Source organism: Musca domestica, unplaced genomic scaffold (assembly GCF_030504385.1).
Source record: "Musca domestica strain aabys unplaced genomic scaffold, Musca_domestica.polishedcontigs.V.1.1 8, whole genome shotgun sequence".
In the NCBI taxonomy this organism is placed as follows: domain Eukaryota; kingdom Metazoa; phylum Arthropoda; class Insecta; order Diptera; family Muscidae; genus Musca; species Musca domestica.
Window position 1 is genome coordinate 20,015,157 of NW_026712409.1, and position 24,864 is coordinate 20,040,020.

General features: G+C 37.6%; 1 protein-coding gene across 1 annotated transcript in view; it reads right to left on the reverse strand.

Moving 5' to 3' along the window:
- LOC101887341 (uncharacterized) overlaps nt 1-24,864 on the reverse strand; it is a 465,336-nt gene that overhangs the window by 43,741 nt on the left and 396,731 nt on the right. The window contains exons 8-10 of the mRNA XM_059130821.1: nt 24,536-24,604; nt 8,897-9,006; nt 5,326-5,540 (exon numbers count right to left, since the gene is read on the reverse strand). Coding sequence (XP_058986804.1) covers nt 5,326-5,540; nt 8,897-9,006; nt 24,536-24,604 — 394 coding nt within the window. The remainder of the gene's footprint in view (nt 1-5,325; nt 5,541-8,896; nt 9,007-24,535; nt 24,605-24,864) is intronic.

Sequence of the window (24,864 nt, forward strand, 5' to 3'; positions counted from 1 at the left end):
GAATTATTGGATGGCTTGGGCGGAGAATCTTTTTGAAATCCATATTCGGGGTTTGTTGGCGACATCTTCTGTACTTTTTGATCGTTTGTTACCCCTGTGCTTGACTCTCCATGTGACCTTTCCGCGGAAATGTGGGGAAGGGCGTACTCTGTTTTTATTGGGGATAATACTATTGCTTCTGCTCCACACGGTGTTACGGTTATAAGGGGTTGTTTTGTGACGGCTCGCAATGTCGGCGATTTGGTCGGACTGGTACTTTCATGTTTGTTCTGCAACTCTATAAGCCGTCTGTATACATCGGCTTCATGGTCGTTGTGGAGAAATTTAGCCCATCTTTTTCGGAGATCGTCCACTTTTCCAACTGGATCAAGATTGAATTCAGTAAGATATGTTACCAAGTCTTCTTGCTTTAGCATATAGGCCCAGGAGACCTTCAACATTGTCTTTTCGTTTGACATTTTTTTTTTTTTTTTTTTTTTTTTTAACTGTTTTTTTTCACTGGGTTTTCATCTGTATTTGTCTAATTATTGTTCACTCATTTATTTATTCTTTCTCTCTTTTATGGTCCCTGCTCGGGCGCCATTGTGTCGACGTGTTTTCACTTTGAAGCTGGGGTAGGTTCAGCGGGGGCCAGAGTCGTCACAAAAATTTATTTGTTAGGACATAAAGAGAGAGAGAGCGAAGCAAAAATATTTTCTTAAAACGTTATAAATTTATTTCCTTAAATAACACTAAACACTACACTAAACACAATAAAATCACGTTCAGAACTTTTTACGAAGAACACTAAATCACAAAGTTCAGTCGAAATGTTAATAAACGGGTAGCAGTGGTGGCAGCTTGGCACAGCGGCGGCCCGATGAATAGGCGAGCGACGAATAGAGTGGCGGCAGCTTGGCACAGCGGCGGCCCGATGAATAGGCGAGCGACGAATAGGGTGGCGGCGGCTTTGGCACAGCGGCGGCCCGATGAATACGTCAGCGGCGAGTAGTAGTGGCGGCAGCTTGGCACAGCGGCGGCCCGATGAATAGGCGAGCGACGAATAGGGTGGCGGCGGCTGTGGCACAGCGGCGGCCCGAGGAATACGTCAGCGGCGAGTAGTAGTGGCGGCAGCTTGGCACAGCGGCGGCCCGATGAATAGGCGAGCGACGAATAGGGTGGCGGCGGCTTTGGCACAGTGGCGGCCCGATGAATACGTCAGCGGCGAGTAGTAGTGGCGGCAGCTTGGCACAGCGGCGGCCCGATGAATAGGCGAGCGACGAATAGGGTGGCGGCGGCTTTGGCACAGCGGCGGCCCGATGAATAGGCGAGCGGCGAATAGGGTGGCGGCGGCTTTGGCACAGCGGCGGCCCGATGAATAGGCGAGCGGCGAATAGGGTGGCGGCGGCTTTGGCACAGCGGCGGCCCGATGAATACGTCAGCGGCGAGTAGTAGTGGCGGCAGCTTGGCACAGCGGTGGCCCGATGAATAGGCGAGCGACGAATAGGGTGGCGGCGGCTTTGGCACAGTGGCGGCCCGATGAATACGTCAGCGGCGAGTAGTAGTGGCGGCAGCTTGGCACAGCGGCGGCCCGATGAATAGGCGAGCGACGAATAGGGTGGCGGCGGCTTTGGCACAGCGGCGGCCCGATGAATAGGCGAGCGGCGAATAGGGTGGCGGCGGCTTTGGCACAGCGGCGGCCCGATGAATACGTCAGCGGCGAGTAGTAGTGGCGGCAGCTTGGCACAGCGGCGGCCCGATGAATACGCGCACGACGAATCGGGTGGCGGCAGCTTTGGCACAGCAGCAGCCCGATGAGTACGTCAGTCGCCGTCAACGCAGCCCGAAGAATAGGGAGTATTGCTACAACCCTCACTTGACCCTGCGTTCAGTCGCCGTCAACGCAGCCCGAAGAATAGGGAGTATTGCTACAACCCTCACTTGACCCTGCGTTCAGTCGCCGTCAACGCAGCCCGAAGAATAGGGAGTATTGCTACAACCCTCACTTGACCCTGCGTTCAGTCGCCGTCAACGCAGCCCGAAGAATAGGGAGTATTGCTACAACCCTCACTTGACCCTGCGTTCAGTCGCCGTCAACGCAGCCCGAAGAATAGGGAGTATTGCTACAACCCTCACTTGACCCTGCGTTCAGTCGCCGTCAACGCAGCCCGAAGAATAGGGAGTATTGCTACAACCCTCACTTGACCCTGCGTTCAGTCGCCGTCAACGCAGCCCGAAGAATAGGGAGTATTGCTACAACCCTCACTTGACCCTGCGTTCAGTCGCCGTCAACGCAGCCCGAAGAATAGGGAGTATTGCTACAACCCTCACTTGACCCTGCGTTCAGTCCAGTCCAGTCACCACAAATAGTCAAGGCTTATTGTTTGGCTTACTAAGACTCAATTCAACCGAGGTTGCGCGCCTTTTCTTCCTCCCAATCACACTTGACTTACCAGCCATCAACAGAAGACTGATCCCGATTGGGTGAAATGCGTCTCCTTTTATACCTTTTTGGCTGGACAACGATTGTTGTTTTCTCATGACAGCAGCTGATCCCAATCTGACAGTTTTGCGTAGTTCCGCCATTTGCCACCAGGGGTTCCAATGTTGTATTTTAAGTATACTTCTTTCTACTAGGGGACAATAATAATGTACCCCAAAAACGAAAGCATGACTTTTGGGCGTTACAGTGAGCGTTATATTTATTTAAAATTTTGACCCTTTGTGGGGGGGGGGGTGTACTTGATGGATTGGACCGATATTGTCCATTTTCGCACCTGACCTACAAATGACGCAATTATTTGCAAAGTTGGAGCAAAATCGGGTTATCTTCCTGTGCAGAATTTTTTTTTTCAAATTTTCGATCTTTTGTTTGGAGTTCCCGGAAGGAGTGAACCGTTATGGCCCATCTCCGAAGTAGATCTAAATTTGACAATAATATTTCGATGTACCAAGTTTAGACCAATTTGGATACTTCCTTGGAAATTTTTTCGTGCCCACCAGCCAGCCAGACGAACGGACGGATATCGCTAGATCGACTCCAAATGTCCTGAAACGGAGTTGATCCAAAGCGACCTATGGCCTAAAACCGTTATTTCGATGAGATACGTTTTGGCAGTGGGTTTTCTTCTTTTTAATTTTTTTTTTTTAAGAAACAGCAATCGTGTCGAACATTGGTTTTAAAATTGAAAACAAGTAAGCAAAGGCTACAGTCGTGCGGGGCCGACTATATTATACCCTACAACACTACAATATGTTAGAAGCCCCCTTATGTCCAAATCCATATTGGAAGATTTCGATTTAATCCATATTGGAAGATTTAGGATTTAGGAGATTTAGCATTTTGACTAAGGACATTTGCCGAACATTTATGCACTCCGTCGGGCTGTTAGTTGTTGTAGTCCATTTTACAGCTAAATATAATCCAATGGTCACACAAAATGCTAGACTTCTTCCCTGTCCTTAAATCTCTTCTCAGGCAAAATTCCGTGTCGATTGGTTTCAATTGTGCGATCCGGAAAATTTATCTGTTTTTGGTTCATTTGAACACCTAAATATTTTGCAATCCTCTCCAAATTTAGACTCATCTATATGATTTGCTTGTTTACGATATTTGGCTATATTCGTCAACGAAATCAGCATAAAAAGCCGGATGTCGCCTGTAAGTAATGCTGGTATTTTTTCACATAAAATTAGTGGTCCACTTCGTGTCCTTTGGTTTCTATTTGTGACTTTTATAACGGCTGCAAAATCAGGAAAATTATTAGTTGTTGGTCCATTTCAACCCCCTAATATATTGCGGACGTCTTTGAAAACAATAGGCCTAGCCCTTCTGAGCCCAACCCTACCCTTGTGAAAATTTTCTTGAGGATCGGACGATATTTACAATACTTATAAAATATCCCCAACCGGTGTTCTAAGGTGAAAAAATATTACAAAATATTATAAGTCAAATTGAAAAAATCGCATGCGATAAAAAAAATATTAAAAAATAAAAAAATTTCACAAAATACTACAAAATCTATATTAACATCATTATTGGCATATTATTCTGCGATTTTTTTTAGATTTTACACTTTTATCTCAAGAGGGCATTCTGAATTTACAAAATTTCAAAATTCAAAATCGGTCCAGCCATTCTTGAGATATAAGCATTCTAACTAACATCCCCTTCCTTTGTATATTTGTACACATTGTATATATTTCACTATATATAACCGATATATTTACTATCGGCATCTACGGAACAGGTCAATTTTGTCCGTCTATTTGTGATTTCGATGGGATTAAAAATATTTGCGGTTCAGTGGAAAATTTGACTTTTATTTAACACAAATGTTGTGTCCTATTTCACCCACTAAATATTACCCAATGACCATTAAAATTGGAAGGCTTCTGCCCAGCCCTAAGCTCTAGCCCCGTGCTAACTTCCGCTTTTGTTGGTCTATAATTGCAAACTGTAGAGCAACTGCAAAACCAGGATTTTTTCAGGTTTTGGTCCATTTCACCCCTAAATATCGTGCGATCATCTCCAAAAACAATAGGGTTCTATTCTGACCTTAACCCCACCTCCATTTTCAATTTCGTGAAGATCGGGCCATAATTGCGACCTGTAGAGTGATTACAAATTAACATTGACAGACGGACAGACAGACGGACGGACATACATAGCTAGATCGACTCAGCTCGGCGAGCTAGGGAGATCCATATATACTTTCCTATGTGGGAAACCAATATTTCGTGGTGTTACATAATTGTTGGCCCAATCAAACTTATAATACCCCCAACACATAGTGTTGTAGGGTATAAATATTATTTTTTACACGACTATTGATTTCATTTAACTTATAAATGTAGACCCATTTGCCAAGTAGACTTCAATGTGGACAACTATCCATTTTGCATTTTTAACAAAATTCGAAAAAAAATCTTTTTCCCACTGTCCATTCTTGAGATTTTAAAATTATGCTCTCAATATTCCCATAAATTATGTTCCACTTTAATTTATTTTATAGTTAAACACCATTCCTGCACTTCGTTGGAACATGAATGTGTGGAAAATTTACGATGAAATTACATTTACCATACAATGTCCTTTTTATGAAGAGAAATTCAAAAAACAAAAAGAAGCAAAACCAAAAAAAAAAAAAAAACTGGGACAATCTTTAGAGTTAAGTTAATGTCTGGTGATAAATCAGGATTTTATTATGCTCGCGTTTTTTTTTTTTTATGTTCTTGTCATCTCCATCGCGCCATTAGTTTCTTAGTTAGTGTGTACTAGTATCAGTACGCGTACATAGTACAGAGTTGATTGTATGCTACTACATTACTCTACTTCATACTTACTCGATGTGAATGTGTAATCCCACCAATCGGTTTTACATAAAAATGCCTTCAGATCATCCGCTGTCCTGCCAACCACTACATCTGGCGGCGAGACCAGGGTTCGCACCAGAAGACATGTTCCGATGGCGCCACAGATACAACCCAAACGCTTAAGTAGAGCAGCATCCGTTATTTTAACAGCTTTTGCAGAACGTACACGAAATATAACCGATATCCTGGTTATCGGCGAGGGGTAGGTTTGGTTGGGTTGTGTTAGAGTGTGTATGACAGCAACACCGTGGAAGACCAGGATTTAAGGCGTGTGCGTTCAATGGCGTGTACCAAATCGAATAAAGAATAAGAAGAAAACAAATGAAACATGAAGAACAACAAGAAGAAATAGGACATAAAGCCGAATGAGAACAAGAAAAATATACAATTTAATTTCTTTTTCCACCAATATGTGTTTTGTGACAGTAAATTGTAGATTGCTGAAAGATTGTGGATGTGTGTGTGGGAAACGTTTGTGGAAAGTTGCAAATACACTGAGAAAAATATATGAGGAAATAATCAAACATTTTAAAGAAAAGGCTTTAGTCAAGGAAGTACTGTAACAGTTTTTCATTTCCAAAACTATAATAGTTTTGAAGGTAGTAAAAAATATTTTTTCAAAAATCCTGGGAGTCACAGATGTCAAAATTTAAGAATATTTTTTTAAATATGAGTTTAAACCTTGACTTTTTATATCCTTCACCATACTATGGAGTGTATATTAGCTTTGTCATTCCGTTTGTAACTCCTCGAAATACTCATGTCAGACCTAACAAAGTATATATATTCTTGATCTGCGTAAAATTCTAAGACGATTTAGCGATGTCCTTATTTTTTCAGTAGGCAGGATAAGTTCATAAATGGGCCATGAGGGTCTACGTTTTCATATAGCCCCCATTTAACGGTACCTCCCGATATTCGGTATTTTGATGATTTTAGCGACATTACTTACCGGAATTATTTCAAATTACGTATTTAGAGTTCGTAATGGGAACTACAGTCTGTGGCAGAAAATTGTCCATGCACGTCCAGGTCTTCGTATAGGCCCCATATAACGGTACCTCCCTATATTCGGTATTTTGACGAGTTTAGATACAGGGTTGCCCATATTCGACGGACCCATCTGGCAACGCCATAACTTTTGACAGAGATGTCACATCGCTTCATGACATACCGCGTTTGAAGCGTCAGTCCAAGCAGATTTTTACCATGAACCAATACACGCCACGCGAGCGCTCTGAAATAATTAAAATTTACATTCAACAGAAGAAGTCAATTGTGAAAACTCAACGTGCTTTTAAAACATTAAAAAATGTGAGAAGTGCGCCTTCTAAGAACACCATTAAGCGTTTATACGAACAATTTTCGACTAGTAAGGCTCTTTCTAATCCGAAGAGGCCATATAAAAGTCGACCAAGGCGATCGGCCGAGAATATCGCTGTCGTACGAGCCAGAGTTGAGAGGTCCCCAAGAACATCCCAAAAACGCCGTTCTTAGCAGTTGGGCATGACTCGGCCCACTTTACAACGGATTATTCGCATTGATTTGCATTTGTTCCCGTACAAAATTCAATTGACGCAAAGAATGTTGCCTGCGGACAAGCCTCGTCGATTGGAATGGGCCCAAAGAGTCATCGAAACGGCCGAAGATGACGAGCAATTTTTGAACAAAATGATCATGTCCGATGAAGCCCATTTCACATTGAATAAATAAGTAAATAAGCAAAATTGCCATTTTTACGCCACTGAAAATCTTTAGGATATTCGAGAAGTACCTCTTCATGACGAAAAAGTCACAGTTTGGTGCGGCGTTAGTGTGGAAACGGTCATTGGACCGTTTTTCTTTCAAAATGAAAATGGCCATGCTGTTACCATCAATCAGGAGCGTAATCGCGACATGATGACCTATTTTGTGATGCCAATTATTCGTCGAAAGCGTATGAGGCAGTTCTGGTTTCAACAAGACGGCGCTCCACCGCACACAAGTCGCATAACAATCGATTTTCTAAAGAATCTGCTATTACAGAAAATATTCTTTAATAGGCTGGAGCATCCATTACGAACTTAAAATTCGACATCTCAAACAATTTCGGTGGGTATTGTACCTATTGTACCTTGGCAAAATACCGAATATAGGATGGAACTGATATATCGCGCCTATACGAATACCTGGACCTGCATAGACAATTTTCCGTCACAGATTGTAGTTTCCATTGCGAACTCTAAATGAGTAATTTGAAACAATTACGGTGAATATTGACGCTAAAATCATCAAAATAGCGAATATCGGGAGGTACCTTTTTATGAGGGCTATACGAAGACGTGAACCTGCACAGACAATTTTCTGTTGTAGGCTGTAGTATCCATTACGAACTTCAAATACCAAATTTGAAACAATTCCGGTTAATAATGTCGCTAAAATCATCAAAATACCGAATATTGGGAGGTACTGTTATATGGGGGCTATACGTAGACGTGGACCTGCACAGACAATTTTCTGTTGTAGGCTGTAGTATCCATTACGAACTTCAAATAACAAATTTGATATAATTCCGGTTAATAATGTCGCTAAAATCAAAAAAAAAAAAAAAAAAACGAATAACAGGGGGTACCGTTGTATGGGGGCTATACGAAGACGTGGACCTGCACAGACAATTTTCTGTCGTAGGCAGTAGTATCAATTTCGAACTTCAAATACCTAATTTGAAACAATTCCTGTTAATAATGTCGCTAAAATCATCAAAATACCGAATATCGGGAGGTACTGTTATATGGGGGCTATACGAAGACGTGGACCTGCACAGACAATTTTCTGTTGTAGGCAGTAGTATCAATTTCGAACTTCAAATACCTAATTTGAAACAATTCTGGTTAATAATGTCGCTAAAATCATCAAAATACCGAATATCGGGAGGTACTGTTATATGGAGGCTATACGAAGACGTTGACCTACATGGCCTTTTTACGAACTTATCCTGCCTTTTGGAAAAATAAACATGTGTGCAAAATTTTAGCCTTCTATCCCAGTTCGTTCGAAAGATAGAGTGACTACAATAGACAGGCAGACGGACAGACAGGCGGACATCGCTAAATCGACTTTAAGAATTTTACGCTGATCAAGAATGTATATACTTTGTTGGGTCTGAAATGAGTATTTTGAGGAGTTACAAACGGCATGACAAAGATAATATATCTCCATAGTATGGTGGAGGGTATAATATATAATAAATAAAATAAATAATAAATGAATAAATAAATAAATATATAATAATAGTCCAATTACTTGTGTTTAATTTAAATAAAATTGATATTAATTTTCTCTCAGTGCACTTACATCAAAAGAAACTTGAAGACGGAACTTTTTCTTTGCTTCATTTGCCGTTTCCGGTTCGATTACAGTTCTAAGAATTGTAAATCTGATAGGCTTAATATAAAACGATTTCATTGTTTAATATTATATAAAAAAAATACTAGACAAATACGCACACACACACACGTATACACATTTACACATACTTACATCCATATATTTATATACTTACCGCCATGTTTTCAACATTAATGCTCCATATGTTAAAGAAAATCCAATTTCTCTTAGCCAGATACGTGCGGTGCAAGTGTATAAATTTGGATTCGGATACATTACAATGTTCTGTTTTAAAGCGCCAAAGGCAGTGGCAGCAGCAGCAGCAGCAGCAGCAGCAGCAACGCCAAAACAACGGCAGCAGCATTAAAATCGTCAAGACCATACGTTACAACGCCCGCCATCATTGAACAACCGGAAATGATAGAAATATCGCTCGAATTGTCGCCGGGGGATTCCAGATAACAAAATTGAGAAGCATTAACGGAATGAAAGACAGAAAGAAAGCAGAGGAAGAGAAGATAAATAAACAATAAAGTAATCTAGGAAAATTGAATAAAAACAATGCAATTTCGTTATTGGTAAAATATTGATCCGCCATCACCTCCGCCAAGAACTTGCCTTTGGCTGGCTGAGGCGAGAGGTTGTTCGAGGGTTCGCTTAGCGCCCAGACGTCATATGGTTTTGTGTTCGTTTCATTTCGTTTAGCGTGTAATTACCAAAGGGAAACACTGATGTGAGTGGTGCGAGGAAGGAAGATAGGGTGTGGGTTTGTTTGTGCTTGTGCTTGTAGGGGTGTGTATTGGTGTGGGTGTGTGTTAAGAACATGTAAGTGGCTTTATTTACAATTTACAATCGTTAACAGAAATCCTTTAAAAGAATTCCTGGTAATGCCGATAAATAGCCTTTAAATACTTTACAGGGAATTCAATCAATAGCTCTGCTTAGGGGGATGGGGTGCAGAGGAAATGAAAATATATTCTAACAATGATTATTGAGTATTTTCTTACTAATATTGAAAAAAGGCACGAAATAGCTGGTTTTTTGTCTATTAGTGTAGGAGGGTATAATCTTAAGTGGGGGGAAACTTCCTAAAAGTTGTAATAAGCTCGTGCGGGAGCAAGCTGTACTGGCATAATGGAAAACAGCTATACATTTTCAAATTTCCTTTCATAGACATGTCGGAGCGATTTTTTCTGGCGAACTAGGCTTTTGTGAAAAATCAAGGGATGTTAATAGAAACGTTGAAGGACCAGATATGCTTTTACGGACGAGCGAAGGCATTTAGTATCAGGATTTTATAATTTTTTTATGTAAAATCGGGGGAGATTTATAAAAATGTTAAAGGACCAGCAATGCGTTTAAAGATGATCGAAAATATTCTGTATCAGGATTTTGTAAGCGGGATTTTGTAAAAAATAAATATCCTTAAGGCTACGAGAATAAGGATCTCTTGGGCTTCGATTTTGACTTTATAAAGATTTATTATGAGATTTTTTTTTTCAGAATCCTCAAAGGCAGAATCGTCGATTTTAAGACTTGCTAAAACGTTCTCTAAGCCTTAAGCTTTGATATATCTTTTTTATACACTCCACCATAGCATGTAGGGTATATTAAATTTGTCATTCGGTTTGACGCCTCGAAATATAAAATTTGGACCCCACAAAGTATATATATATATATACATATATATATATATATATATATATACATATATATATATATATATATATATATATATATATATATATATATATATATATATATATATATATATATATATATATATATATACATATATATATATTTTTTTTTTTCTTGACCAGCATAAAATTCTATGTCGATTTAGCGATGTCCGTCCGTCTGTCCATCTGTCCGTCTATCTGTCTGTCCGTCTGTGGAATTCATTCTAGCTTCCGAACAAAATTAAGCAGATAGATATATTTTTACTCAAATGTATATTATGTTTGCAGAACTTTTGGTATTGAAAATAGACCATGTAGGTCTACGTTTTGGTATAGCTCCCATATAACGGTACCTCCCGATATTCTGTACTTATTTGATTTTAGCGCCAATATTCACCGGATTTGTTTCAAATGTGGTATTTAAAATCCGTCTTAGACAGAAAATTGTCTGTGCCGGTTCATGTCTTCGGATAGCCCCCAGAGAACAGTACCTCCCGGTATTTGGTATTTTGATGGTTTTAGCGGCATTATTTACCGGAATTGTTTTAAATTTGGTATTTGAAGTTCGTAATGGATACTGCTGCCTAAGACAGAAAATTGTCTGTATAGGTCCACGTCTTCGTATAGCTCTCACGTAACCATTTTTGGGTGGCGCATGCTGAGTGCGTTGGTACTGTGGCCTGTTGGAATAGCCAAGGTCTGGAATGTCCAATGTTTGCGTCTCCAAGGCTTTAATACACCCTCCAGAATATATTCGCGATAATATTCCACATTTATTCTGATGCCACGGTCGATTCATACAAGCGGAAAGCGACCATCGGCTGTTATGGCGTTCCACACCATCACCATGGCCGGCGCTTGAGTTATGGTGACTAATCGATGGTGCACATTTTCAGCTGACCTCTTTTGCAAGTGAACACGATCAGTTTGTTTGTTTAAAAACTGCTGGACAAAGAGTGTTTTCTCATTGGAGACGGGCAAAACCAAATTCGGCAGTTCACCACTTTCGGCCAAGCGAAGCAAATCTTTAGCTCTTTTGAGTGTAAATTCTTTCTGTTGCGGTGTAAGTTCTTGCACTTTTTGGAATTTCCATGGCTTTATCCCGAGCTCAGTTTGCAATATTTGCCGAATGGAATATTGCGATATGATCAGCTCACGAGCCATTTTTCGGCCTCTGCGACGCGGGGTTCTATCGTGTCGCTATTATTATTTATTATTATTTTTTTTAATCTTCGAACCATTTCTGCTGATGTTGCTGTTTTCTTCCGTCCACTTCCTTGACGTCGGGATACGCTACCAGTATCACGTTAACGAGCGATGGTATGAGACACAAAAGATTTATGCACATATAAATTCTGGAGTGTCTAACGATTTTCCAGCCAAATATAAAGAAATCACTCTATCACGCTTGTATTGCATCGCGAATAACTGTTTTCTTGGAAAATTATATATATATATATATATATATATATATATATATATATATATATATATATATATATATATATATATATATATATCCACAAGTGGCTATCGTTAGAGCACTCCAGCATTTAAATGTAAATAAATCTTTTCTATCTCGTACCATCGCTCGCTACCATGATACTCATAGCCCGTGGGTATATATATATGTATTTATATATATACTTTTTTTTCAATATTTATATTTTACATTTATATTACATCCATTCCTACTTTTAATGTTTTAATCTTTGTATTTCAAAGGGAAGCCTGTTATTCATTCTTCTAAATTAATTAAAATCATCATTTAAAAAACACAAAATATGCGAACACACAAATAGACACGCACACATATGCGGCGTAAATGAGATTTTCCTCATTTATTGCAATGTGCATTCTGTTCATTACTCTTAATCCTCTTAGATATTTGATTGTTCATATTTCAAATGAATACAGGATTTGGGCTTAGAAAACAGATGAATTCTGAATGTTATATATGGATATTCCTATATCGCAGAGTTATGTATTTCGTAATTATGGCTCGGTTATCACGAAATTTAACATGGAGGTGGGGTTAAGATCAGAATGGAAAAATATTGTTTTTAGAGATGGTCGTAAAATAGTTAGAGGTTGAAATGAAAAAAATAGTGTCATTTCTTTATATTTGGTTGGAAAATCATAAGTGGCTATCGTTAGAACACTCCAGCACTTAAATGTGAATAAATCTTTGGTGTCTCGTACCATCGCTCGTTACCGTGATACTGGTAGCGTAGCCCGACGTCAAGGAAGTGGACGGAAGAAAACAGCAACATCATCAGAAATGTTTCGAAAAGTAATGAAGCTACTTGATCGAAACCCGCGTCGCAGTGGCCGAAAAATGGCTCGTGATCAGGAATATATATGCTTTTTGCGGTCTCCGACAAACATGTCCAGGTGTTGTATGATAGTATAGTGGAGGGCTTAAAAAATTATTGAAAACGCATAAATTTATTTATTTATTTTTTTATACCCTACAACACTATGTGTTTGGGGGATTATAAGTTTGATTGGGCCAAAAATTATGTAACACCTCGAAATATCGGTCTCCCACATAGGAAAGTATATATGGATCTTCCTATCTCGCCGAGCTTTTTTATGCTGATTTCGTTGAAGCCAAATTTCGTAGACAAGCAAATCGTATAGATGAATGTAAATTTGGAGATACAGAGGGCCTCTTGCTTTTGGGAGATCATCGAAAAATATTTGGGGTTCAAATGAACCAAAAACAGAAAAAAATCCTGATCACACAATTGAAGCCAATCGACGCGCCTGAGGAGGGAGCACGACAGAGTGCGTAAATATTGGGCAAATGTGCCTGGTCAAAATGCTAAGGGTAATATCTGGGCAGTGCTCCGTGACATAATTTCAAAAGCCCCCTTATGTCAAAAATAGATTTGGACATAAAGGGCTTCTAACATATTGTAGTGTTGTAGGGTATCACATGGTCGGCCCCGCACGATTATAGCCTTTGCTTACTTGTTTTTTTAATGTGAAATTTATTGTTTTTTTTTCGAAAGAGCCAATTTGGTATTTGATGTATTAGGAAATTCTACTGTTTTTTTAGAGATCGTATGTTTTTGGAAAATAATGGTTTCAGATCCATAAAGATTATTCGAAAAGAGGGTATATTAGGTTAAACATTATTTTTTTTTTGTGCGGTAGATATGGGAATTTTTCCTAGGGGAGTTTAAATTCAGGTCACAAGGGTTTCAGATCTGCAGAAACTTGTATTGTTTTGTTAGTGATTTTGTGAATTTTTGAGTCACCCTACAAGTGCATTGTGATAATCAGTGATAAGACGTGTTATTTAAATAAATAAGCAACTATAATTTTTTGGTTAGCTTAGTGTGTTTACTTATTGTTTTGTCTTGCTTTGCTTTGTCGTGACGTTTGTGTTATACGGTTTGGTATTCATTGTTGTTAATACTGCCCTATACAGTTTGAAAACAACAATTAAAATTTGGTTTTAATAATTTGAAATTAAAGCATACTTTTCGGCATCTAAGTAAATTTATAATAATCTTCTTTCAATAATTTCATACCTGTAAAGCATAACTTAAGGCACAATAAAATGGAGTGTGTTTACAAATGTAACATAACAAACCTAAACGAAAGAGTATTAACCTGCTGGCTATGTGATAAACATGGTCATTTAAAATGTGCAGGATTTACCGGTAGACATTTTGACTTAATAACTGATCGTAAAAATGGGCTTCGTTGGGCATGTATCAATTGTAGGTCTCTAGAAGTTGACTTTTATCGTCTTTTCAAAGAGTCTAAAATTGAAATAGCTGCCATGAAGAAGGACTTCAACGCAGTTCACACAAGGCTTGAAAATTTTGAAAAGCTTTTTATGAACTTTGAGTATGTTGATGGTTCTCCAAAACGTAAAAAGTCCTCGGCAATTGCTTCTGGTGAAAATTTAATAACTTTAAATTCACCATCTGTGGCTCCGCCACGCAAAAACCTGGGAACTTTACACACAGAGAATCAACTCGCGCCTCCGGCGCTATACTCATCTGTATGCTCTAATTTAAATCCTGCAACAGCTTCGAGTCCTAGTGTAAAGACTCCGGTTGAAGTCCGATCTTCAGAAGTTACCCCTAATAATCCACAGATTCCGCCTCCAATAGTCATATGTGCTCCAGAAAATGCTCCTTCTACTAGTAATAACGATTTAATCGTAGTTGCTCCCAGAAAAAGTATATTTGTTTCTAGACTACATCCTAGTACTTCTGTAGATAACATTAGTAATTATATCAAGTCCAAAATTCAAAACGTTCTTGATAATGATTATAACATTTCGAAATTTAACTCATCTATACCACGTGATTTATCATCATTTAAAATAACGGTTCATTCTAAATTGTATGATCTAATGTTAAAAGATTCTTTTTGGCCAGACGGTACATTGGTAAAAGAATTTGAATTTAGAAAAAGGCGAAATTTTGTAAAACCAATAACGCTACCTTCTGATTCGAATGTCCCAAAAAACTAAATAAATCTATATCTTTGCTTTATCAAAATGTTAGAGGCCTAAACACTAAACTTAAAAATACATATTTAAAGTCTTTTGAATCAGATCTTAAAATTCTCGTTTTTACAGAAACTTGGCTTAAACCGGATATCCGTGATACTGAAATCTTATCCGATCAATACCAACTTTTTAGAAATGATAGATTAAATAAAGTTGGTGGAGGGGTACTCATAGCAGTTCACAATTCCATTTCCTCTGAGCGTGTTATGCTTACTGATAGTCAAGATGTTGAATTTGTATGTGTGAAATTATCTTACATTAACCAAACTATTTACATAACATGTTCGTATATTCCTCCAAATTCTGATTCAAACATTTATTTAAAACATTCTGAATTAATTAAAAACGTTTCACATATTCACTCGCCAAATTCTGAATTAATTTGTCTTGGAGATTTTAACTTACCAAATACATCGTGGATCCTTGATGATGACACGGCACATTATGTACCTGTTTCGTCAACAGTACGGTCTAACGATATGGAAAATTTTTGGCAAAATATTTTTGACCAAGGTCTATATCAACTCAATAATATTTATAATTTTAAAGGTAAAATATTAGACTTAGTGTTTTCTTCATCCGTTAATACTTCATTAAGTAAATGTTCACCTTTTGTAGAACCGGAAGATAAATATCACCCAACACTTGTCATAGACCTTGAACTTAATATTCAAACAAATTATGCGAAACCACAAACTAAGCCTCACAAATTAAATTTTTCTAAGACTAATATTAATCTCCTTCGTTCTATATTGTCCAATTCAAGTTGGTCTCATGAAGGTGACATTGAATTGCAAATTTCAAATTTTTATATCGTACTTAAAAATGCGTTAACTATATCAGTTCCATTATTGAAGTTCTATTCTGACTCAGGACCAGTTTGGTTTACCCCACATCTTAGGCGCTTGCGCAACATAAAAAGTAGGTTATTTAAAAAATTTAAAGAATGTAATACCACTTTAAATTATACAAAATATTCACAAGCTCGAAGTAAATATAACATTGAAAATTTAAAGTCTTATTCGATTTATTTAAGAAAAATGAAAAATAACTTTCAGAAGAGTCCTAAAAGCTTTTATAAATTTGTAAATTCAAAACGTAAAGTCCGCGAATTTCCTAGTAGCATGAAACTTGGTTGCAGGGAATCAGGGGACCACCTTGAAATAGCAAATTTGTTTGCTGACTTTTTTCAAAATACTTACTCTAAGCCTTCATGCAATCATAATGACAATTATGCTTATAATATTAGTAGATTAAATTATTTCCCCCAAATTATTCTGTCTGAGGAGGAGGTTTTAAATGGTCTTCTATCGTTAAAAAGTAGTAATTCCCCTGGTCCTGATGGAGTACCTGCTTACATTTTAAAGTCATGCGCATATGAGCTTTATTTACCTCTAACCACTATATTCAATTATTCTTTGACATCTGGTTATTTTCCTCAAGTATGGCGATCTAGTTTTATTATTCCTTTGCATAAAGCTGATAATAGAAGTGTCGTCGAAAATTATAGGGGTATTGCAAAATTAAGTGCAATACCGAAATTGTTTGAGTTTTTAGTCTCGCGTAGACTAACGCACTTTGTTTCGTCTATAATATCGCCTTACCAACATGGATTTGTAAAGGGTAGGTCAACTGTAACTAATTTATTAGAACTTATATGTTATGTACACAGGGGGTTTTCAATAAAATGCCAAACTGATATTATATATACTGATTTCAGTAAGGCTTTTGACAAAGTGGATCACTTATTATTATTACATAAACTTGACAAAATGGGTTTCGCAACATTATTTTTATCATGGATATCATCTTATTTGCAAGGGCGTACACAGAGAGTTTCTTTCAATAATGTTCTTTCTAAACAGATAACTGTGTACTCTGGTGTCCCCCAGGGTAGCCACTTAGGTCCTCTACTTTTTGTATTGTATCTAAATGACCTTCCAACGGTTATACGTTACTCTAAGATCCTAATGTTTGCTGATGATGTCAAACTTTTTTGTAATATGGACTCTCACATTAGTTCCCTTAACTTGCAACATGATATCTACTGCCTTGTTAATTGGTGCAGTGTTAATGGTATGACGCTAAATCTCAAGAAATGTAAAAAACTGTCTTTGTTTAGAACACAACCTTTTAAAAGTGATTACCTCATTGGTTCTTACAAATTGGACAATGTAGACTCATTCGTTGATCTTGGTGTAATTTTAGACAATAAATTGCGTTTTAATTTGCATATTGATTCATGTGTAAATAAAGCCAAGTCATTGCTGGGTTTTATAAAAAGATGGTCAAAAGAATTTGACGATCCTTATGTGACTAAGCGTTTATTTATTAGTTTGGTTCGGCCCACTTTAGAATACGGTTGCGTATTGTGGAGTCCTTTTTACAAAACATATTCTGCTAAATTGGAATCAGTACAAACCCAATTTCTTTTATTTGCTCTCAGAGGATTAGGATGGGATATAAATGATACACTTCCACCATATGAGAATCGCCTAAAACTAATTGATCTTCCGACACTGGAAAAGAGACGTTTAATGTTAAGAGCTTTATTTATTATAAAACTTTTGCGTGGCGAAATCGATTCACAGTTTTTAACCGGTGAATTAAATTTTAATATTCCTGCTCGTAATACTCGAAATTACATACCACTTAAACTTTGCTTGGCTAAATCCAATTATGAATCTTATAATCCTATGAGGTCTTTATGTGATATCTACAACAAATTATATAACGAGATATCATTGACAGACCCTTTGCATGTCATTAAACACACTATTTTACATCTTTAGTATTAAAGCAAGTAGTTGCCAGATTCTCTACTCTTATCTGTTATATGTTGTTTTATTTCCTGTGTGTTGTCTTTATTTGTGAATTTAAACAACCGGCTGATGTATAACTGTAGCTGGTTTCCCTAACGCACTAACCCTCCATAGTTCGGACTATGGGGTGTACGCGCTCCCTACGTAATTGGGAGGTGGCCCCCTCGGTCGGCAGGGGCGGGTGAGTGTGGCGTTGGGACCGATCGAAAAAAAAAAATTGTAGTGTTGTGGGATATCAAATGTTCAGACTCGTCCGTCTATAGATTTTGCCTACTTGTTATACCCTCTAACATAGTATGGATATGGGTAAATTAAGTTTGACATTCCGTTTGTAACACCTCGAAATATACATTTTAGACCCCACAGTGTATATATATTCTTGATCAGCATAAAATTCTATGTCGATTGAGCAACGTCGGTCCGTCTGTCCGTATATCCGTCTGTGGAAATCACTCTTGCTTCCGAACGAAATTAAGGAAGTTTGTTAAAAATTTACTCAAATGTGTATTATGTATGCAGGACTTTTGGTATTGAAAATGGGCCATGTAGGTCAACGTCTTCGCATAGCCCTCATATAACGGTACCTCCCGATAATGGGTATTTTGATGACTTTAAAAACACTATTTACCGGAATGGTTACAAAATTCGTACTTGAAGTTCGTAATAGCTTCTACAGCCTATGGGACATGTAGGTCCACGTCTTTGTATATCTCCCATATAACGGTACCGAATATCGGGTGTTTTGATGATTTTATCGACATTTTTTACCAGAATTTTTCAAATTTTGTATATGAGGTTCGTAATGGGTACTACAGCCTAAGACAGAAAATTGTTTGTGCTGTTCAACGTTTTATAACCCTCATGTTACACTGTATATATAGGTCCACGTTTCGGTACAGCACCCATATAACGGTACCTCCCCATATTCGGGATTCTGACGTTTTTTTTTTCACATTTTTTAACGGATTAGTGCGGAAATTGGCATTTATAGTTCGTTATAGGTTCTAGCTTGTGGGGCAGAACATTGAATATCTAGTACCATGTTTTCCTATAGTGCACATATAACGATACATAGTGGTGCAGGGTATCATTTGGTCAGCCCCGTCTGACTTTTGACCTTTCCTAACTGGTTTTTGTTTTTGGTTTATTTTCATTCAGGTATCTCCTTTTGTTCTCCTCAATGTTCTTAAGTTATTTCAGCTACCCATAAATGCCGACGATCTCTTTAAATGAACTGTTAAAAATTATTGCATTCAATCCTCATCACCATCATCTGTCCTGTCTTCGATTAAGGATATTATTTTCTTAATTGATTCGATTTGCTTTTAAATTCATTTAGATGCCGCAAAACTGAGTTGCATTGCCATTCGTAGAATCACTGCAATGTCTGTGGTCTTTGGTCAGGATTTCTTGTGGTCTATCATTGGTGCAATGCTGAGGCCTTACGGAATTCTTTCCACATGTGTCACTAAGTCTAATGGCATTCTCTCATCTCATGATTGCCACATACTCCATGGCGATATTGTGCAAGTGGGTGTGTGTGGTTTTCATGGTGGTGGTGGTGGTGTTGTTCGTGTTGAGTAGTCACGGTATTTGTTAGGTAGTGATGGAATACAATCATACAAACACAATCATTGGTAATATGATAAAATATTTTATAATTTAAGATTTCTGAGGAAAAGTAGCATTTTGATAGATTTATGCCTAAGTGAAGGATGTGTTAACATTTTATCGAATATTCAGAGTATTTTCAGACTTATATAATAGATATTGAATCGTAATGCAAATTTAATACCCCGAAATAAGAATTTTTTGGCTTCTCAGCACCATTACTCTCAACTTTTGTAATTCCATAAATCGACCACAAAACCCCAAACTTCATAAAGTCCAATGTCTCTCTGTGTCATAAATTAGCCAAGACAAACCATTAAAACCAATCAAAAAGACATTGAAAGGAAAATATTGAACTTCTACCGTTTCAATGGAAAGCCAATAGAAAAATGTCAAGGAACAAGACATAGGATAAAGAATAAAACAGACACCAACAGCTAGACATTGAAGAATTATTATATCCCCCCCCCATCACCATCACTTCTTCAATCCATGTGTCTCCCTATTCGTCTCGAACATCCAAGTCAGTTGACCATTTAAATCAATTTCAAGTCAATTAAATTTGATTCATTTTCAAAATGTTTGCCATAAACAAACATAAATCGGAATTCCGCAAGAGCCAGCAATGAACAGAAATGGCTGGCAATCATGGCTCCGGGTTCAATACACACATACACACACACACATGTTTGTTTTTCCTAACCGCATCTAAACCAAATTACCAATGACTGACCATATGACCAATAAATGAACGAACAACCGAACGAACGACCGAACAAACAGACATCAATAATAATCAACGCTTGGCAAAGAAATTGCCTCAAGGACATTTTTATATCACTTTTCCTTTTTGCTCGCGGTGTTCGGTGAACGTTTAACAAGCTTCGAAATGAACGACCAAGCGAAGAGCAAAAAAGGAGGGGGGGAAAATAAGTAAATATTTGTTTTTCTTAAAAAAAAAAAATCATTAAACGCACACACAGACACAAACACAAACAAACAGTTATAAACGTTGATATTATGTCCTGCTGTGCAATATCTGGTCATATGTTACGTATAGACATACATATGTCTGTTTAGACCAGCATTTTTGGTAATTGAAAACATGTTAGGGATGGTGCGAATTTTCAAACAGAACTAAAAGGGATGGTTTTGTACTAAATGAGGTAAAAATTATTAAAATTAAGAACAAGTCACCTGTGCCAAGAGGATGTTGTGTAATTTTATTTACTAATACATACTAATGTCCTCTTTATACCCTCCACCATAGTATGGATGGTATATAAAGTTTGTCATTCCGTTTGTAACACCTCGAAATATACATTTTAGACCCCACAAAGTATATATATTCTTGATCAGCATAAAATTCTATGTCGATTTAACAATGTCCGTCCGTCTGTCCGTCTGTGGAAATCACTCTAGCTTCCGAACGAAATGAAGTAGACAGATAAAATTTTACTCAAATGTGTACTATGCCTGCAGGACTTTTGGTATTGAAAATGGGCCATGTAGGTCTACGTCTTCGTATAGCCGCCATACAACGGTACCTCCCGATATTCGGTATTTTGATGATTCTAGCGACATTTTTTACCGGAATTGTTTCAATATTAATATTTAAAGTTCGTAATAGATGTTACAGCTTAAGACAGAAGATGGGCCATGTAGGTCCACGCCTTCGTATAGCCCCCATATAGCGGTACCTCCCGATATTTGGTATTTTGATGATTTTAGCAACATTATTTACCGGAATTGTTTTAAATTTGGTATTTGAAGTTTGTAATAGATACTACAGCACAACACAGAAAATGGGTCATGTAGGTCCACGTCTTCGTATAGCCCCCATGTAACGGTACCCCGCGATATTCGGTATTTTAATGATTTTAGCGAAATTATTCGCCGGAATTGTTTCAATTTTGGTATTTGAAGTTCGTATTGGATAATACAATAAATGACAGAAAATTGTCCGTGCAGGTCCACGTTTTGGTATAGCCCCCATATTAGAGTACCTCCCGATTTTAGGTATTTTTATGATTTTAGCGACATTATTTACCGGAACTATTTCAAATTTGGTATTTGAAGTTCGTAATGGATGCTACAGCCTATGACTGTCTGTGCATTGTCTGTGCAGGTCCACGTTTTGGTGTAATAGTACCTCCCGATATTAGGTATTTTTATGATTTTAGCGACATTATTTACCGGAATTGTTTCAAATTTCGCATTTGAAGTTCGTAATGGATGCTACAGCCTATGACAGAAAATTGTCTGTGCAGATCCACGTTTTATAACCACCATGGTACCTCCATATATTCCGTATTTTGATGATTTTAGCTACATTATATAGATAGATAGACCCTAATATAATAGCTACATTCGGTATTTTTAAGATTCCAACAGTAGTTTTAAAGGATTTTATTGGTTTTGAGAATTGCCAAATTCGTTCCAAATGGTGGAGGGTTTTCAAAGTTCGGCCCTGCTTTTTTACTTCTTAATCCTAGAAACTATTTAGTATTTTTATATCCTCAGTCATATGGCTAGAGAGGGTATATATAAATTGATACGGTCGAAACGTGCCTAGTCGAAATAACGGGTTTAGGCCCTAGGTCTCTTCGGACCAAATCCTTTTCAGTACATTTGGAGTCGATCTAGCGATGTCCGTCCGTCCGTCCGTCTGTCTGTCTGGCTGGTTGATGCGCACGATAACTCTCGAAGGGAGCATCCGATTTGGTCCAAACTGGGAACATCGTAATATTTTTGTCAAACTTAGATCGAGTTCGGAGATGAGCACTCCTTCTGGTACCTCCACGGTCCACTCCTTCTGGTACCTCCCCCACAAAAGGTCGAAATTTTCAAAAAATATATTTTTTGCATAGAAAGAGAAAGTGTAATCCGATTTTGGTCCAACTTTGTAAATCCCAATTTTTGCATCAGTGCTAGGTCAGGTGTAAAAATGGACAATATCGGTCCACTCCATCAAGTAACTCCCCCATAAATGGTCAACATTTTGAATAATTACAACTTTCGTAATATCCGATGTAAGAGTCCGATTGTCTTCAAATTTCACAAATCCCAATATATTTATATAATCCACCGTGAATCGGAGGTATGTTTTACCGCCCTATTTTCAATATCTTAATATATTTATCGCTACTGATGTGGTCATAATTGCCCATCGAAACCATTTTGAGTGAGTCGAATATTATTCAGAAACTGCTTTAAAATTTACATTTTCTGATAGGGCCCGGTCCCTGCATTTCCACTATGGCTTCGTTGGTGCCGTAAAATATAATATACTTAATTTTAATAAGTAAACAAAGGCTGCAGTCGTGCGGGGCCGACCATGTGATACCCTACAACACTACAATATGTTAGAAGCCACCTTGTGTCCAAATCCATTTTGGAACATTTCCCTTTTGAAATTATGTCACGGAGCACGGTCCAGATATCACCCTCAGCGTTTTGACCAGGGACATTTGCCCAATATTTACACACTCCTTCGTGCTGTTAGTTGTTGTGGTACATCTTAGAGTTTCATATAGTCCAATGATCATCCAAAATGCTAGAATTCTTCCCTGTCCTTAACTCTCTTCTCAGGCATGTCGATTGGCTTCAATTGTGTGATCAGGAAACTTTTTCTGTTTTTGGTCCATTTCAACCCCGAAATATATTGCGGACATCTGTGAAAACAATAGGCCTATCCCTTCTGAGCCTAACCCTACCCTTGTTAAAATTTTCGTGAGGATCGGACGATAATTGCAGACTGTATATAATAACCCCAGCCTGTGTTGTAAAGTGAAAACTTTTACAAAATGTACACTTCAATATTAAGTCAAATTCAAAAAAATCGCATGCAATAAAAAGCATGAAAAATAAAAAAAAGTCACAGAATACTACAAAATCTATATTAACATCATTATTGGTACATTTGTATGCGATTTTTTTAGATTTTATACTTTTATGCCAAGAGGGCATTAACAAAATTTGTCAAAATCGGTCCAGTCAATCTTGAGATATAAGCATTTTAGCTAACATCTTCTTCTTTTGTATATATACATTGTATATATTTCACTATATATCCGATATATTTACTATCGGCATCTACGTAACGGTCGGAATTGACCTGTTCGTCTATTTGTGATTTCGCCGGGATTAAAAATATTCACGGTTTAATGGAAAATTCATTTTTATTTAACACTAATGTTATGGTCCATCACCCACTGAATATTACCCGATGACGATAAAATTGAAAGGCTTCTGCTCAGCCCCAAGCTCTAGTCCCATGCTTTCTTCCGCGTCGATTGGTGTATAATTGCGACCTGTGGAGAACTTGCAAAATCAGGAATTTTTTCAGTTTGGCTCAATTAAACTTATAATACCCCCAATATATAGTGTTGTAGGTTATACAGGGTTGGACTGACGCTTCAAACGCGGTATGTTATTAAGCGATGTGACATCTCTGTCAAAAGTTATGGCGTTGCCAGATGGGTCCGTCGAATATGGACAACCCTGTAAATAGGTTTTTCAGAGTCCTTTGTTTTTCAGAAAGAAAGATTAAAAATAATTTAGGAAAAAATAAAAAATCCGGTTCTTTATTCCAATGCCTTCGTAAAGTTTTAGCTCAACCACGAAAAAAACATCACTTACAAAAGAAAATTTAGTTTTATCCTTTTTTGTGTCCTCATCCCTTCACTAAAATATTAAATCATTTCGGTCGAAAAAAATGGAATAAAAAATAAAGAAAATATACAACTGTCTTGATGCATTGCATCTTGGCCATGGCCATGAAGATTTCCATGGTTCGTGAGGATTTTGTTTTATGTCAGGCAGAAAATATTAAAATGCAAATTATTTAATTAAGTCAAGCTGTGTTGGTTTTTGCTTTCATGATTTTCTTCGCTTTGTACTGCTACCTGTAATTAGTGTTGATGTTGTTGTTTTTTCGTTGCCCTTTGTACTGCCATTACAGTACACGAAAGATGATTATTTTATTTTTTTCTCTCTCTTTTTTTCGTTTCTTTGGAAATATTCATAAATTATTTCAAGCGAAAAAATAAAAAAAAAAAAATACAAAAAGGGTGGATGCGGGACACCAAACCAACCAACCACCCTTCGAAAATCCCGAGTAACTTTAAATTCTGCAAAAGAGGGGCGTTGTTCCAACTTACCGTACAATAAATGAAGAAGGCACCCAATGCAATAACACGTAATAGAGCGGGACTGGCAGCACGCACAACCTGTAATAAAAAAGGAAGACATTAACCAGCCACTATTCAAATCCACCCGTAATTTAAATAATTCATACAGAAAAAATCATCATGGCTTTTTCGAGGAATTTATTTAATGGCATAGAAAAAAAAACGATCCAAAAAACAAAATGTAAAAAAATTTAATTGTATAATTAAGCGTTTGTTTTAACCATTAATTTTCACACGAAACAATTTGGATAAAAGGGGGAAAGATTAAATGGTGTAGTTTTGCTGTGGTTCAATTCATA